This window comes from Propithecus coquereli, unplaced genomic scaffold (genome assembly GCF_000956105.1).
Source record: "Propithecus coquereli isolate 6110/MARCELLA unplaced genomic scaffold, Pcoq_1.0 Scaffold907, whole genome shotgun sequence".
Taxonomy (NCBI): Eukaryota; Metazoa; Chordata; class Mammalia; order Primates; family Indriidae; genus Propithecus; species Propithecus coquereli.
Window position 1 is genome coordinate 37,894 of NW_012155363.1, and position 11,333 is coordinate 49,226.

Genomic DNA, 11,333 nt, shown 5'->3' on the forward strand with positions numbered 1-11,333 from the left:
CATTTCACATACTCCTTCCACTTACTGTAAATATTAAGAAAGTTAACCGTGAAAGCCTCAGGCAGGTCCTGCAGGAGGCCGCGTCGTCACGGGAGATGCCAGCTCACGCGTGTCGTGCCCTTATGACCTTCCAGTGGGTCAGACGTGGATGCGCAGACAGCGACGCCGATGGCCCTAGGCTAGGGTGCGTCTGTGTCTTAGTTTATAACAAAAAACGTTTAAAAAGTAAAAAAAGAAAATTGAAAACAAAAAAAACTTGGAGAATAAGGATATGAAGGAAACGCTTTGTGCATGGCCGCACGCTGCGTCTGTTGCGAGCCAAGTTGTGACGAAAGAGTCTCGCAGTTGAAACCATTAAAAAGTAAAATAGTTACAGTCAGCTAATTTATTGAAGAAATAAGTTTTTATAAATTTAGCATAGCCCAGGCATGCCACGTGTGCAAAGTCCGCAGTCGCGCACAGTGACGTCGCAGCCTCCCGCTCCCTCGCCACCACGCCCTGACTCCCGCTCGTGGCACGTGTCCGCACGGGCGCATCATCATCGTGGCGCATGTCCTCATGGGCACGCCACTGTTTGTCTTTCATGCCATCTTTCCTTGTGTGTGGGTGTGTTCAGATGTACAGATACCGTTGTGTCACAGTTGCCTGCGGCATTTGGTGCGGTGACAAGCTGCGCAGGTGTGTAGCCCGGGAGCCACAGGCTAGACCGCGTGGTGTAGGCGTGGAGCAGGCTGTACCGTCTAGGTTTGTCTGAGTACACTTAGTACTCAGTACTCAGTACTGCGCAATGCTGAAGTGGCCTATGGATGCATCTCCCAGGACGTATCCCTGTTGTCAGGCGATGCGTGGCTGTGTATATATAGGGAGGGAGGGGAGAGAGATTTGGTTTGCCGGTGGCTGCTTAAGGATTTCTGCATCCGTAGTCACGGGGATATTGGTCTGTGGTTTCCTTTTCTTGTGATGTCTTTGGCTTTGGTGTCAGCTGGCGAGGTGGGGCGAGGGGGTGATGTTTGGGGGAGGGGTGCCGCGCCTCTCTAGTAAGATCACGTTCAAATTGAGGCCTGAGGGCGTGGGGTCGCGAGGAGGCAGGAGGCAAGTGTTCAGGCAGAGGGGGTGGCCGGTGCCCGGGCTGGGGCAGGCTGCGCTTGGCCTGTGTGAGGGGCAGGCTGGGGGCCGCCGGCTGGAGTGACGTGCAGGGAGCATATCAGGGGCTGCTGTGGGGGCTGGGCCCACGGCCCCCCAGGGAGGTGGGGGCAGCTTCCGGCGCAGAGACACAGTGAGCAGAAGCCTCGGCGTGGGGGGTGGGCGGCCGAGCCTCGGGGTCGCGGGGCTTGCAGCCCACTCAGAGGTTCATCTCCAATGGGCAAGGCGGGAGGCGGTGGCCCCCCGGCCTGGGGCAGGAGAGGACCCACGGCGGGCGGCCGTGGGTGGGACAGGAGCGAGGGCAGACAGAATAAGTCTGGACACGGGCGGGAGAGCCGGAACCGCGTGGCCTTCTCGCAGTGACCGCCGGACCGTGCCTGTGCGCAGGTTCAACGACGAGGTGAAGCACATCAAGGTGGTGGAGAAGGACAGCTGGATCCACATCACAGAAGCCAAGAAGTTCGACAGCCTCTTGGTGCGTGACTCCGGCCACCGGCTCCCCCGGCTGCTTTTCCGCAGGGGGGACGGCTGTTCCCAGGGCAGTTGGCTTGTCGGGCTCCAGGCACAGGGAGGGCAGGTCGGAGCCCCGAGTTGGGATTTCTTAGTCCGCAAACCTGTGCCCAGCCTGGACCCTGGTGGACACTGGGGAGGTCCGGCCAGGGCCTGACCTGTCGCCAAGGTCACGCTGATGTGGCTTTGGACAGCCCGATCCCCGACCCACCCCCACCCTCTGCACTCTCCTGCCCACCCAGCCCAGATAAAGGCATGGTCCTTCTTGAAGTGATTTTAAAATTGTACCTATTAATGACACAAGTTGTATCGAGAGCATCTGACAAGACTGTGAGGTGCTCAGTGTCCCCACTCTGGCCACACAAAAGCACAAGGCCACAAGAAAGTGTCTGTAGTCCCGCCCCAACCCTGCCCCCACAAAGGAAAAACCAGCGCTCACACTTCAGGTGACAGTGTGCGCCACCACTCCGCACGTGGCTCTGGTGCAGCTCACAGAACTTTTCTCGGGGCGGCCTGTAGATGCCTCCTCAGCTGTAGCCTATAGACACCTCCTCAGCTGTAGCCTATAGACGCCTCCTCAGGGGCAGTATGTGGACGCCTCCTCAGCTGTAGCCTATAGACACCTCCTCAGGGGCAGCTTCCGTACCGCTTCTCAAAGCCAGAGCAGTGTCCACAGTGTACCTGAGGTTTAACCAGCTCCTACAGTAGCTGGCAGTCGCCATTGAGGAACCCTCTTTCCTTGGCCGATGGCCACACCTCGCTCTGGTATTTCGAGAAGTGGGGCCCTAGCGTTAGACACAAGGGTATTTTTAGTTTTTCTACGTCAGAAAGGACGTTGCCATCAGCATCTGTGCTGGTCAGTCTTGGCCTTTTCTTGCCAATTGTTTTCTTTAGAAATATTTGGGAGAGTCGTTGCTGGCTCAAAGGTGTTCAGGATCCTGCCCACCCCCCATGGGCTGGACATAGGGGTCGGGGGTGTTCTGGGGCGTCAAGGAGATGAGTCCCCCCCATGCGAACCTGAGAGGTGGGCGAGGGAGCTGGGTCCGGGGGAGGACTGCCTGGAGGCGGTGGCGGCAGTGGTGTGTTCGCCTGCAGGAATTGGTGGAGTACTACCAGTGCCACTCGCTCAAGGAGAGCTTCAAGCAGCTGGACACCACACTCAAGTACCCCTACAAGTCTCGGGAGCGCTCCGCCTGCAGGGCCTCCAGCCGGTCCCCAGGTAACACCCTAGCCTGACAATGCGCCAGCACCCCCTGCCCCTCAGGGAATCTGCTCCGGCCCCTTCCCGGGGCCCGGGCCCTCCCCAGCCCATCACAGGCGCTGTGCAGTGGCACCCGCCCGTGCATGTGACAGACAGGGACTCCAGCACCTGCTCTGAGCTGTTACTCCATGACTCAGCTCCGTTGCCCAGAGATCAGCGAGCGGAGGCCTAGGTGGAGACCCCTACACTTGTCATGAGCGTTGGTGGGAGGGAGCAGGGCAGGCGTCCCGGTCCACAGACCTTCCCAGTGCTCAGCCCCTGGCCTCCACTGCAAGACATAGCCTGATTGCAGAGGGGACCCCAAGGCACAGAACAGGGAAGGCCACCTGGAATTAGGGGCAGGCCCAGAGAGCGTGGCTTCCGGCCCAGGACTCTGTCCGCTGAGTCGCCGCGCGTCCTGCAGCCTGCAGGGCTATGGGTTGCTCCCAGGCAGAGTGGGACAGGGAAGGGCGGACCGGCCTTATCGAGCACGGCTGTCAGCCGCAGCACCGGCCTGTGTGGTGGGGTCCTGTCTCCTACCGAGGAGCAGGGCGGGGAGTGGCTCAAGGGCAGCTCGGGTGTGGCCAGGCTGTGCCTGCCAGAGTGGGGCTGGAAGCCGTGCCGTCCCACCACCTCGGCCCCTCGGCAACTCCCCCTCCCCCACTCCATGTCCCTCGCCTGTGCCTGCCTGTGACCGCGCGAGGACGCCCTCCCGGCCTGTCTCACCTCCTCTCTCGCCTCTTTGCAGCTTCCTGTGCTTCCTACAACTTTTCTTTTCTCAGCCCTCAGGGCCTCAGCTTTGCTTCCCAGGGCCCCTCCGCTCCCTTCTGGTCAGGTACCGCTGCTGCGGGGGCGTGGGGGGGCCGGGCCCGCGGCGGCCGCCTGGGGAGGCCCTCGGCCCTGCCTGATGTGGCCGCAGCGGCCCGCAGCCCGCCGAGTGGTTGTAGGGAAGTGGGGCTGGGGGCTGGGCGGAGGCTGCCGCCGACCCCCGTGGACGTGCCCACCCTGGCGGCCACTTCCCCAGCCTTGCCAGCTGTCCCCCTGCTCGCTCCTGCGGGCCTTGCCTCTGGTAGCTGCGGGGCCACGGGAGGAGCTGTGTGGGGCTCGGGTGCAGGAAGGACGGGGTTTGGTCAGCCCTGACCGCGTGGCCTCCACTGCCAGAGTCAACACCCCTCCCAGCGGCCGTGTGTGTCTCCTCAGTCATGGTCACTGTCCCCTGTCCATCAGGACTCCTGGGTCCCGGGCTGAGTTGGTCCATCCAGGTTTCCCGTTTGGTTTGGGCCCTGGAATCGGGGAACCACAGGCGCCGTCGCAGCCAAAGCGTGGGCACCTGCTCTCATCCCTAAGAGCACGCTCGCTGTGGGGACTCGGATATGCCACGTGCCCACACCCACGGAGGGCCCGCGCCCTGGGAGCAGAGGCCAGTGTGTCCCTCCAGGGCCTCTCTGCGGGCACCAGGGGGGACCAGCTCAGCCCCGGGCCTGTCCCCGCCCTGTCTGGGCCCCTCCTGCAGCGTGTGACACTGCCCGTCTTCCCCGACAGTGTTCACGCCCCGGGTCATCGGCACGGCTGTGGCCAGGTACAACTTTGCAGCCCGGGACATGCGGGAGCTCTCGCTGCGGGAAGGCGACGTGGTGCGCATCTACAGCCGCGTGGGCGGGGACCAGGGCTGGTGGAAGGGCGAGACGAGCGGACGGGTGAGTGGCCGCCCTGATCCATCTGCAGGCGCCCTCGCAGCGCGGGGCCAGCTAGCGCCACGGCCACAGCCCGGCCCCGGACCGGGCGCCCTCTTCCCGTAGTGCCCCTTCCCGCACAGCAGCTAGGAAGGCCAATGAAACCGAGGCCCCGGGTGTTTCCTCAGCCCAGGTCACGCAGCTGGAGGTCAGCTGCAGGGGTCAGACCCAGATCCAGGCCCTCAGGATGCTCACCTGTGTTCAGCCCCGTTCGGGCTGCCCGCATGGCTGCTGTGGGGAGACAGGTCTGGCAGACAGTCTTCAAATGACTTGCAGGTGCCCAGGCTCTGTCTGCAGGCAGAGAGGCCCCAGGGCTGAGTAGGGCCTGGGTGTCTATACCGTGGGAAGATGGGAAGGGACACGCCGTGCCGCTACCCTCCCCCATCACATCACACTTTTCCCAAGTGCTGGGGGGCCCAGTGATCTCCCTTCTCTGCCTATCCTAAGATTTGCTAAAGTCCATGGCCTTTTTGTCCTAGTAGCCCGTCTGCAGCCCTGGCTTTGACCCATGTCCCTCAGCACCTGCCCAGCCGGGCACCAGAGTTCCATGTGCTACCGACTAGAAAATGCCTGGCTTTCCTTGAGGGCTGCCACTGCCGGGGCAGGTGCCCGGGCTGCAGAGGGACGGTCAGCCTCGGCTGCCTTTGCCAGCCAGCATGAGCCAGTCAGCCTTTGCCTGGCATGGAGCCTGCCCTTGGGGGCCCTCAGTCCGGTCTATTTTCCACCCAGCCACCTTCAGAGGGCTACTGAGTCCTTGACAGCCGACCTGGAGGGCTGGGGCCCCCTGGCTCCCAAAGCCGTGCCTCTGTCGTCAGCATTGGAAGCAGCTGGGGCTGTGATTTAATAGACAAACCTGGGCCTTGCGCAGACACAGATGGTTTCTGTACAGAGCTGCGTTTTAGAGCCACTGGTTTGAGCATCGCTGTGTAATTCCTCTCAACTTGATCCTGTTATTGTAAATGTCTCTTTTTATCTCTACCAATTGGTCTTGCTGTGTGATATTAATCTGCTGTCTCTAGACATCAGCTTCCTTGGGGTTAGTGTTTTTGCATGTTACGTTTTTAAGGCAAGTCTCACAAACAGCTGGGATGTTTCTTGACGCCAGTTGGATCCGACAATCTTTGCCTTTTAATCGGCGTGTGTAGTCCATTTACATTTAACGTAATTACAAGATGTTTAGGTTTAAATCCATCATCTGTTTATGTTTGTCACATCTGTTCCTCCCGTTGTCCTTTCTTGCCTACTTTTAATCAGTATTTTTTTTTTTACTCCCGTCCTCCGCGCTCCATTGGTTTGTTGGTTACTCGTGTTTACATAGGCGGTTACCTGGGGGTCACAGCCTGCACTTGGCCTTCTCAGAGGTCACCTTAAATGAGTGTTCTCACTGCTTCTCAGACAACACGTGCACCCTGCAGCCTTATATTCTGTGCGTTTTCCCCCAGCTTTCAGGCCAGGGCTGTCGTGCGTCTCAGGTCTACGCATCTTCAGACCCCGCGAGACATGGCTTTCGTCTTGGGCCGCTGCGTTCGGATTCGCACCTGCTCAGCTTCCCCGGGCCTCGTCCTCCCCGCCAGGCGTGCGCCTTCCTCGGCGTGTCCCCAGCGGGACCGCCCGTGACGGAGTCCCGGTTCCTGATGGATCTAAAACACCTTCATTTCACTTTCCTTTTTAATGTTCTCATTTTAAAACGTTTGTAGCTGTTCATTTTGATACTGTTTGAAGCATCAAGAGCTCCCGTACGCTCGGATTTACCAGTCGCGAGTATTTTGCGTCGTTCGATTTATTGTTTGCGTGGAGGCGCTCTGTGTGCGCGCCTGTCTTCCGCTAGGCCGCAAGAGTGAATCACGGCAGTCATGTTCGTTTACCTCAGGCTTTCCTGTGTCAAGACAGTCCCCTTGGACACAAGTCGTCTGATCCACCGTCCGTGTTCAATGTCCCCACTTGTCCCCACTTGTCCCAGGAACGTCTCATCCAGACGTTCCCTGGCCCCGTCTGGGATCCTGAGTTGCATTTCCTTGCCCCGTGGCCTTTCTGTGTCTCACACGACTGGCATTTTTCAAGAGTTTGTAGAATGTCCCTTGGCTGAGGTTGGTTTGAGGTTTCCTCGTGGTGAGGTTGAGGTCACGTGTTCCCGGTGGGAGCCCATGATGGGAGGTTGTCTCTTTCTCGGTGCCGTGGTGTCCTGTCAGGGGATGTGTGCTGCAGTGTGTCCCATGATCTGTGACTTAGTAACACCTTTGACCACCTGGGTAAGGTGGTGTCTGCCAGGTCCGGCTGCTGTGACGTTGCTGTAATTAATAAGTAATTTGCAGGGTGACACCGAGACTAGGTACGCGTCCTGTTCCTCATCGCATGTCCCCTACTTACTTTGTTGGTCATTTTCTCTCCTGCCGTCACCATCGTGGCTGGAAATGGGGATTTCTGAGTCGTTTCTTCCCAGGTGCTGGTAGCACGCTGCGTGAGGAAGGCCTTCTCCTCACCTCTGCTTACCGGTTCTGCCCAGGAACCAGCCATTCCCCCGAGGAGATCTAGTTCCTTTCTTGTGAGGACTTGTTTTGAGTCCATTTTTGAAGGATATTTTCACTGGGTATAGAACTCCAGGCTGGCAGATACTTTGTGATTAATAGCATTTTGATGACGTCTTTCCATTGTCCTCTGGCTTCCATTATTTTGGTAGAAAAGTCAGTCAAAATTCTTTTATTTAAAAATATATTTCCTTATTTTTTGTAGAAACGGGCTCTCAATATGTTGCTCAGGCTGGTCTCGCACTCCTGGCCTCAAGCGATCCTCTGCCTCGGCCTCCCAGAGCGCTGGGATTACAGGTGTGAGCCACCGCGCCCAGCCTCAGTCAACATTCAGTGTCCCTCCTTCGAGGGAAATGTCTCCACGCCCCACTGGGCTGTGTGGGAAAGAAAAAAGCCTTTGTCATCAGTTTTACTACAGTGTTCCCAGGTGCGATTCTGTCTCCTTGGGATTTGCAGAGATTTTTTAATCTGTGGCTCAGTGTCCACTGGTTTTAGAAATCCCTCGGCTGGTCTAGCGTCTGTGCAGAGAGTGCATCTGCTCACTGCTGCCTCTTCTCTCCTGGGGCTCCGTCCACGTGGGTGGCAGATCTGTTTCCTGTGGCCTTTGTGTTCTTCGCGCCATTGTATATTTCTCTGGTTTTCCATCTCGTCACTTTCTATCCACCCGTCTTCCAGTTTATTCATCTTCTCTTCAGCTCTGTCAACTCTGCTGTCAAATCCTCTATTGGAGTCTTAGTTTCAATCATTGTATTTTTCAGCTCTAGGATTTTAATTTCTGATTTCGGTTCTCTGGGAAAACTGCGTAGCTTTCCATCAGTTCTCTCGAACATACAAACTGGGGTATTTACATCCCCCGACAGCTTCCATCCCTGCGGCTTGGTTTCTGTGCCTGCCTTTTCCCTTGGTTTTGTCATTTGGTCCTGACCGAACGCCAAGCTCACATACAGAGAAAACTGTGCACGTTCTGGATGATGTCGTTTTCCCCAAGAGGACTTATGTTTGTCCTGAGTGGCAGCAGGAGGGGGACAGATCACCTTCCACTGGCCAAGGCCGGTGTGTTTGTAGGCCGCTCTTGTGCCTGGGCTGTGGCTCCACCAGGCTCTGCGTGGCGGGCCTGGCTGAGAGCTCTGGGCTCCAGAAGGGTCCCTCATGTCCACGAGCCTCTACTCACCCCCACCCCGACATATGCACACATGCGCACACACGATCCTGCCGTCTTTTTCAGATCGGTTGGTTTCCGTCAACGTACGTAGAAGAGGAGGGTGTCCAGTGACCGCAGGAGCACAGCAGCCATGCGGATTTCCTCGGGAGAGTCGCTCCAGCTCCAAAGCCTGTCTCTAGCTCCTCCATGACTCAGAGGGGAAATGCTCTCCAACTTTCCATGGCCCACAGGGAGGGGGAGGGTGTTCAAAATCCCAAGTGTGACCGTTTCTCCGTCAGTCTGCAGCTGGATGTGCTACTTGTACATAGAGGAAACCTAGGCCAGCCCCCTAGAGCGCGAGGAGGGGGAGCACCGGCAGTGCTGTGTGGCCCTGGGCGACAGAAGCTCGCTGCTTGCCCCTCAGGCTGAGCTGGCATTCAGGAGCCTCAGTTCAGAGAGCAAATCTGTCCAGGGAGGGCGGGGGCAGCAGAGGGGACCTGCCCCAGCCCCTCTGCTCAGCCTCTGCCCTCAGCCTGCTGCTCCTGCTGCTCTGGGGGAGGCCTCGGGCCTGGAGAGGCAAACGGGAGCCGGGCTGTGCCGAGCCCCGGCCGTGCCTGGGCATGGGAGGGGAGAGCCTTGCACGGGGGCCTTGTGGTCCTGGCTCCCTGGGGCTGCCCAGACCTCCTCAATTCCCTCCACGCCAGGGGCGTGCAGAGACCCCACGGCACCCCCTCTCTTGGGAGGAGCCTCAGGAAGGAGGCTGTCGCTGCGCCTACTGCCCAGTCGATGGTACTGTTCTTTGCCCTGCTCACCCTGCCCTGCAGATAGGCAGATACGTCTTTGCAGACCCCGAAACGGGCAGGGAAGGAAACGCAGTTTTCCCTCGCCAGGCCCCTGCCGCTCACGGGCTTGTCCAGGAGGCGTCCCAGTCTGGGCCTCCTCTCCCTGCCAGGTGGTCCCGGAGGCCCTGCCCAGCCTTTGCACGAGATGTCGGTTCTAGCGTGGGGGGACCTGCTTCTGGGAGCTTATGCAGCCCACGCTGGGCCTGTGGCCATCCCAGAATAAGTGCTCTTGGGGGTGCTCCCCCTTCCTGACGACTCCTGGCCTTTGACCTCTGGCTGGTTTAGCCAGACCCTGTGTTCTCTACCCTGATGTTGCATGAGACCTGGGGACACTAGCTCCCTGCCAGCTCCGAGCCAAAGCTTCTGCTGAGACCTGGGCTGCCCCTCCCTTCAGCCACCTGCACAGCCTATGGGAGGAGGGGACCGGGCCATGGCCAGGTGTTGGGGAGACTGGTCCCTGTAGAGGGCGGGGCCTGGGGACAAGGTGGGAGGCTCAGAAGGGTGGGGGCGGCCAGCGGAAGGAGACCCTGCAAAGTCTTGAGACGTGGAGGCGCCTTGGCCAGGGAGCGCACGCTCAGGCCTGTGTGTCGTGTGCACGGAGCACTTTGGAGGGACCCTCAGCCCCGCCGGGAGCCTAGGACGGCAGGGGGACCAGCTAGCCCCCTTTGTGTTTACTGTTGTCAGAAAGTTCTTGTGTGTTGGTTTTGGGATTTTTGTTTTGTTGCGTTTCGTTTGGCCTGTTTGTTTTTTAAGAGGAAAAAGTTTGTAATTATTTCATCCAAATCTCCCGTGATATATCTGTGAATAAGGAAGAGATTTTATAATAGCAAGAAAATGATGTATATTTTAGTTCGTCAGGAAACAAGTCGTCAAGATAACAAAGGACACTGAGAAAAAATAATTTAGAACCCTGGATTTTGTGAATTTTTTTGTTCTGTGCTTGTTTTGAAATTTGTGTTTAGTTGGGTTTTGTTTTTGCACTGCACCAAGCAGGGTGGTTGGAGGGCTGGGGCCAGGCTGGGACGCGGTGTCAGCAAGAGACGGGACGTCTCCGGGGGACTTAGCACCTGGGGCCTGACATTAGCCGTGAACAGAGGAGCCGGATGCATGTGGGTCAGGGGCGCCGGGCCCCCACAGCTGGTGGCGACCCCAGTGGAACACGGACTGTACACTTGCCAATGGGTTTTCCAGACCACAGTTTTTACTGCGAATAAACCTGGTTCTTTTCTGCAGGAGTGGTCAGCCTTTCATGCCGGGAGAGGAGGGAGTGGCTGGATTCCTTCGCGTGAGCCCAGCAGGGTCTGCCCTGGCCGGGTGCTGTGCCTCAGTGTGGCCCGGCCTTGGCAGAGGCCATGGGTCTGAAGGGGATGATGGTGCCACGGCTGCCCGCCGGGCACCCTCCCCCCGACGGCACAGCACCCCGAACTTCCCACACGGCGTCCTGCAGAGCCCGCGAGGCAGCCTCATGGGCACAAAGGGGGTCCGGATCCCAGCCCCACCCCTGGACATCGGTCACTCCCGAGCCTCTGTTCCTCCGAATGTGTGTTGGAGATGAGAATGGCGCTCTCTCTCCACTAAGGCAGGTTCCGTGGTGCATGACAGAGGAAAACAAAGCAGATATGTATTTCTCCCTCCTCTCCGGAGAAGCAGTCGGGGTGGTTTGTCTTGCCCCACCGGACCCCGCGGTCAGGACCCCAGCTCCTCCCTCCCGGCCTCCCTCCTCAGCGTGGCTTCCCTGACAGCCACCCGAGGTCCAAGGCTGCCAGAGCACCTGCCTCGAGGCCCTGGAGGGAGCAGAGGCCCCTGTGGCCACTCCTGGCTGCAGTGGATGCTGGGGAATGCAGGGTCTGAGATGGGCCTGCACTGCCTTGGAGAGGAGACAGGATCGTGGCCACCGGGGCGAGTGACCGGCAGCCCTGCCTTGGGGCCGACCCCACGGGGCACTGTGAGACCAAGTGGGTTGCAGCGGTGCTGGGCCAGTGTCAGTGCTTACTACAAACAGGGAGGCGAGCCGCGCTTCCGAGGTGGCGCAGCTGGTCAGTGGTGAGACTGTTCCACCCTGGTCAGCCCAGAGCCGGGCTCAGGCCCCTGCCCGTCGCCTGGGCCCCACCTGCTTCAGGACCACCCCTGCTATACCCCCATGGAGGGCCTGGGGGGATCTCTCAGGCCGAGGAGGCCCACTTGCTCCAGCACCTTCCC

General features: G+C 59.0%; 1 protein-coding gene across 1 annotated transcript in view; it reads left to right on the forward strand.

The window, feature by feature from the left end:
• LOC105826682 (guanine nucleotide exchange factor VAV2) overlaps positions 1-9,851 on the forward strand; it is a 44,149-nt gene extending 34,298 nt beyond the window's left edge. Inside the window, exons 21-24 of the mRNA XM_012664690.1 lie at positions 1,531-1,618; positions 2,749-2,872; positions 4,436-4,590; positions 8,377-9,851. Coding sequence (XP_012520144.1) covers positions 1,531-1,618; positions 2,749-2,872; positions 4,436-4,590; positions 8,377-8,424 — 415 coding nt within the window. The 3' untranslated portion in view covers positions 8,425-9,851. The remainder of the gene's footprint in view (positions 1-1,530; positions 1,619-2,748; positions 2,873-4,435; positions 4,591-8,376) is intronic.
• The last annotated feature ends 1,482 nt before the right edge of the window (positions 9,852-11,333 follow it).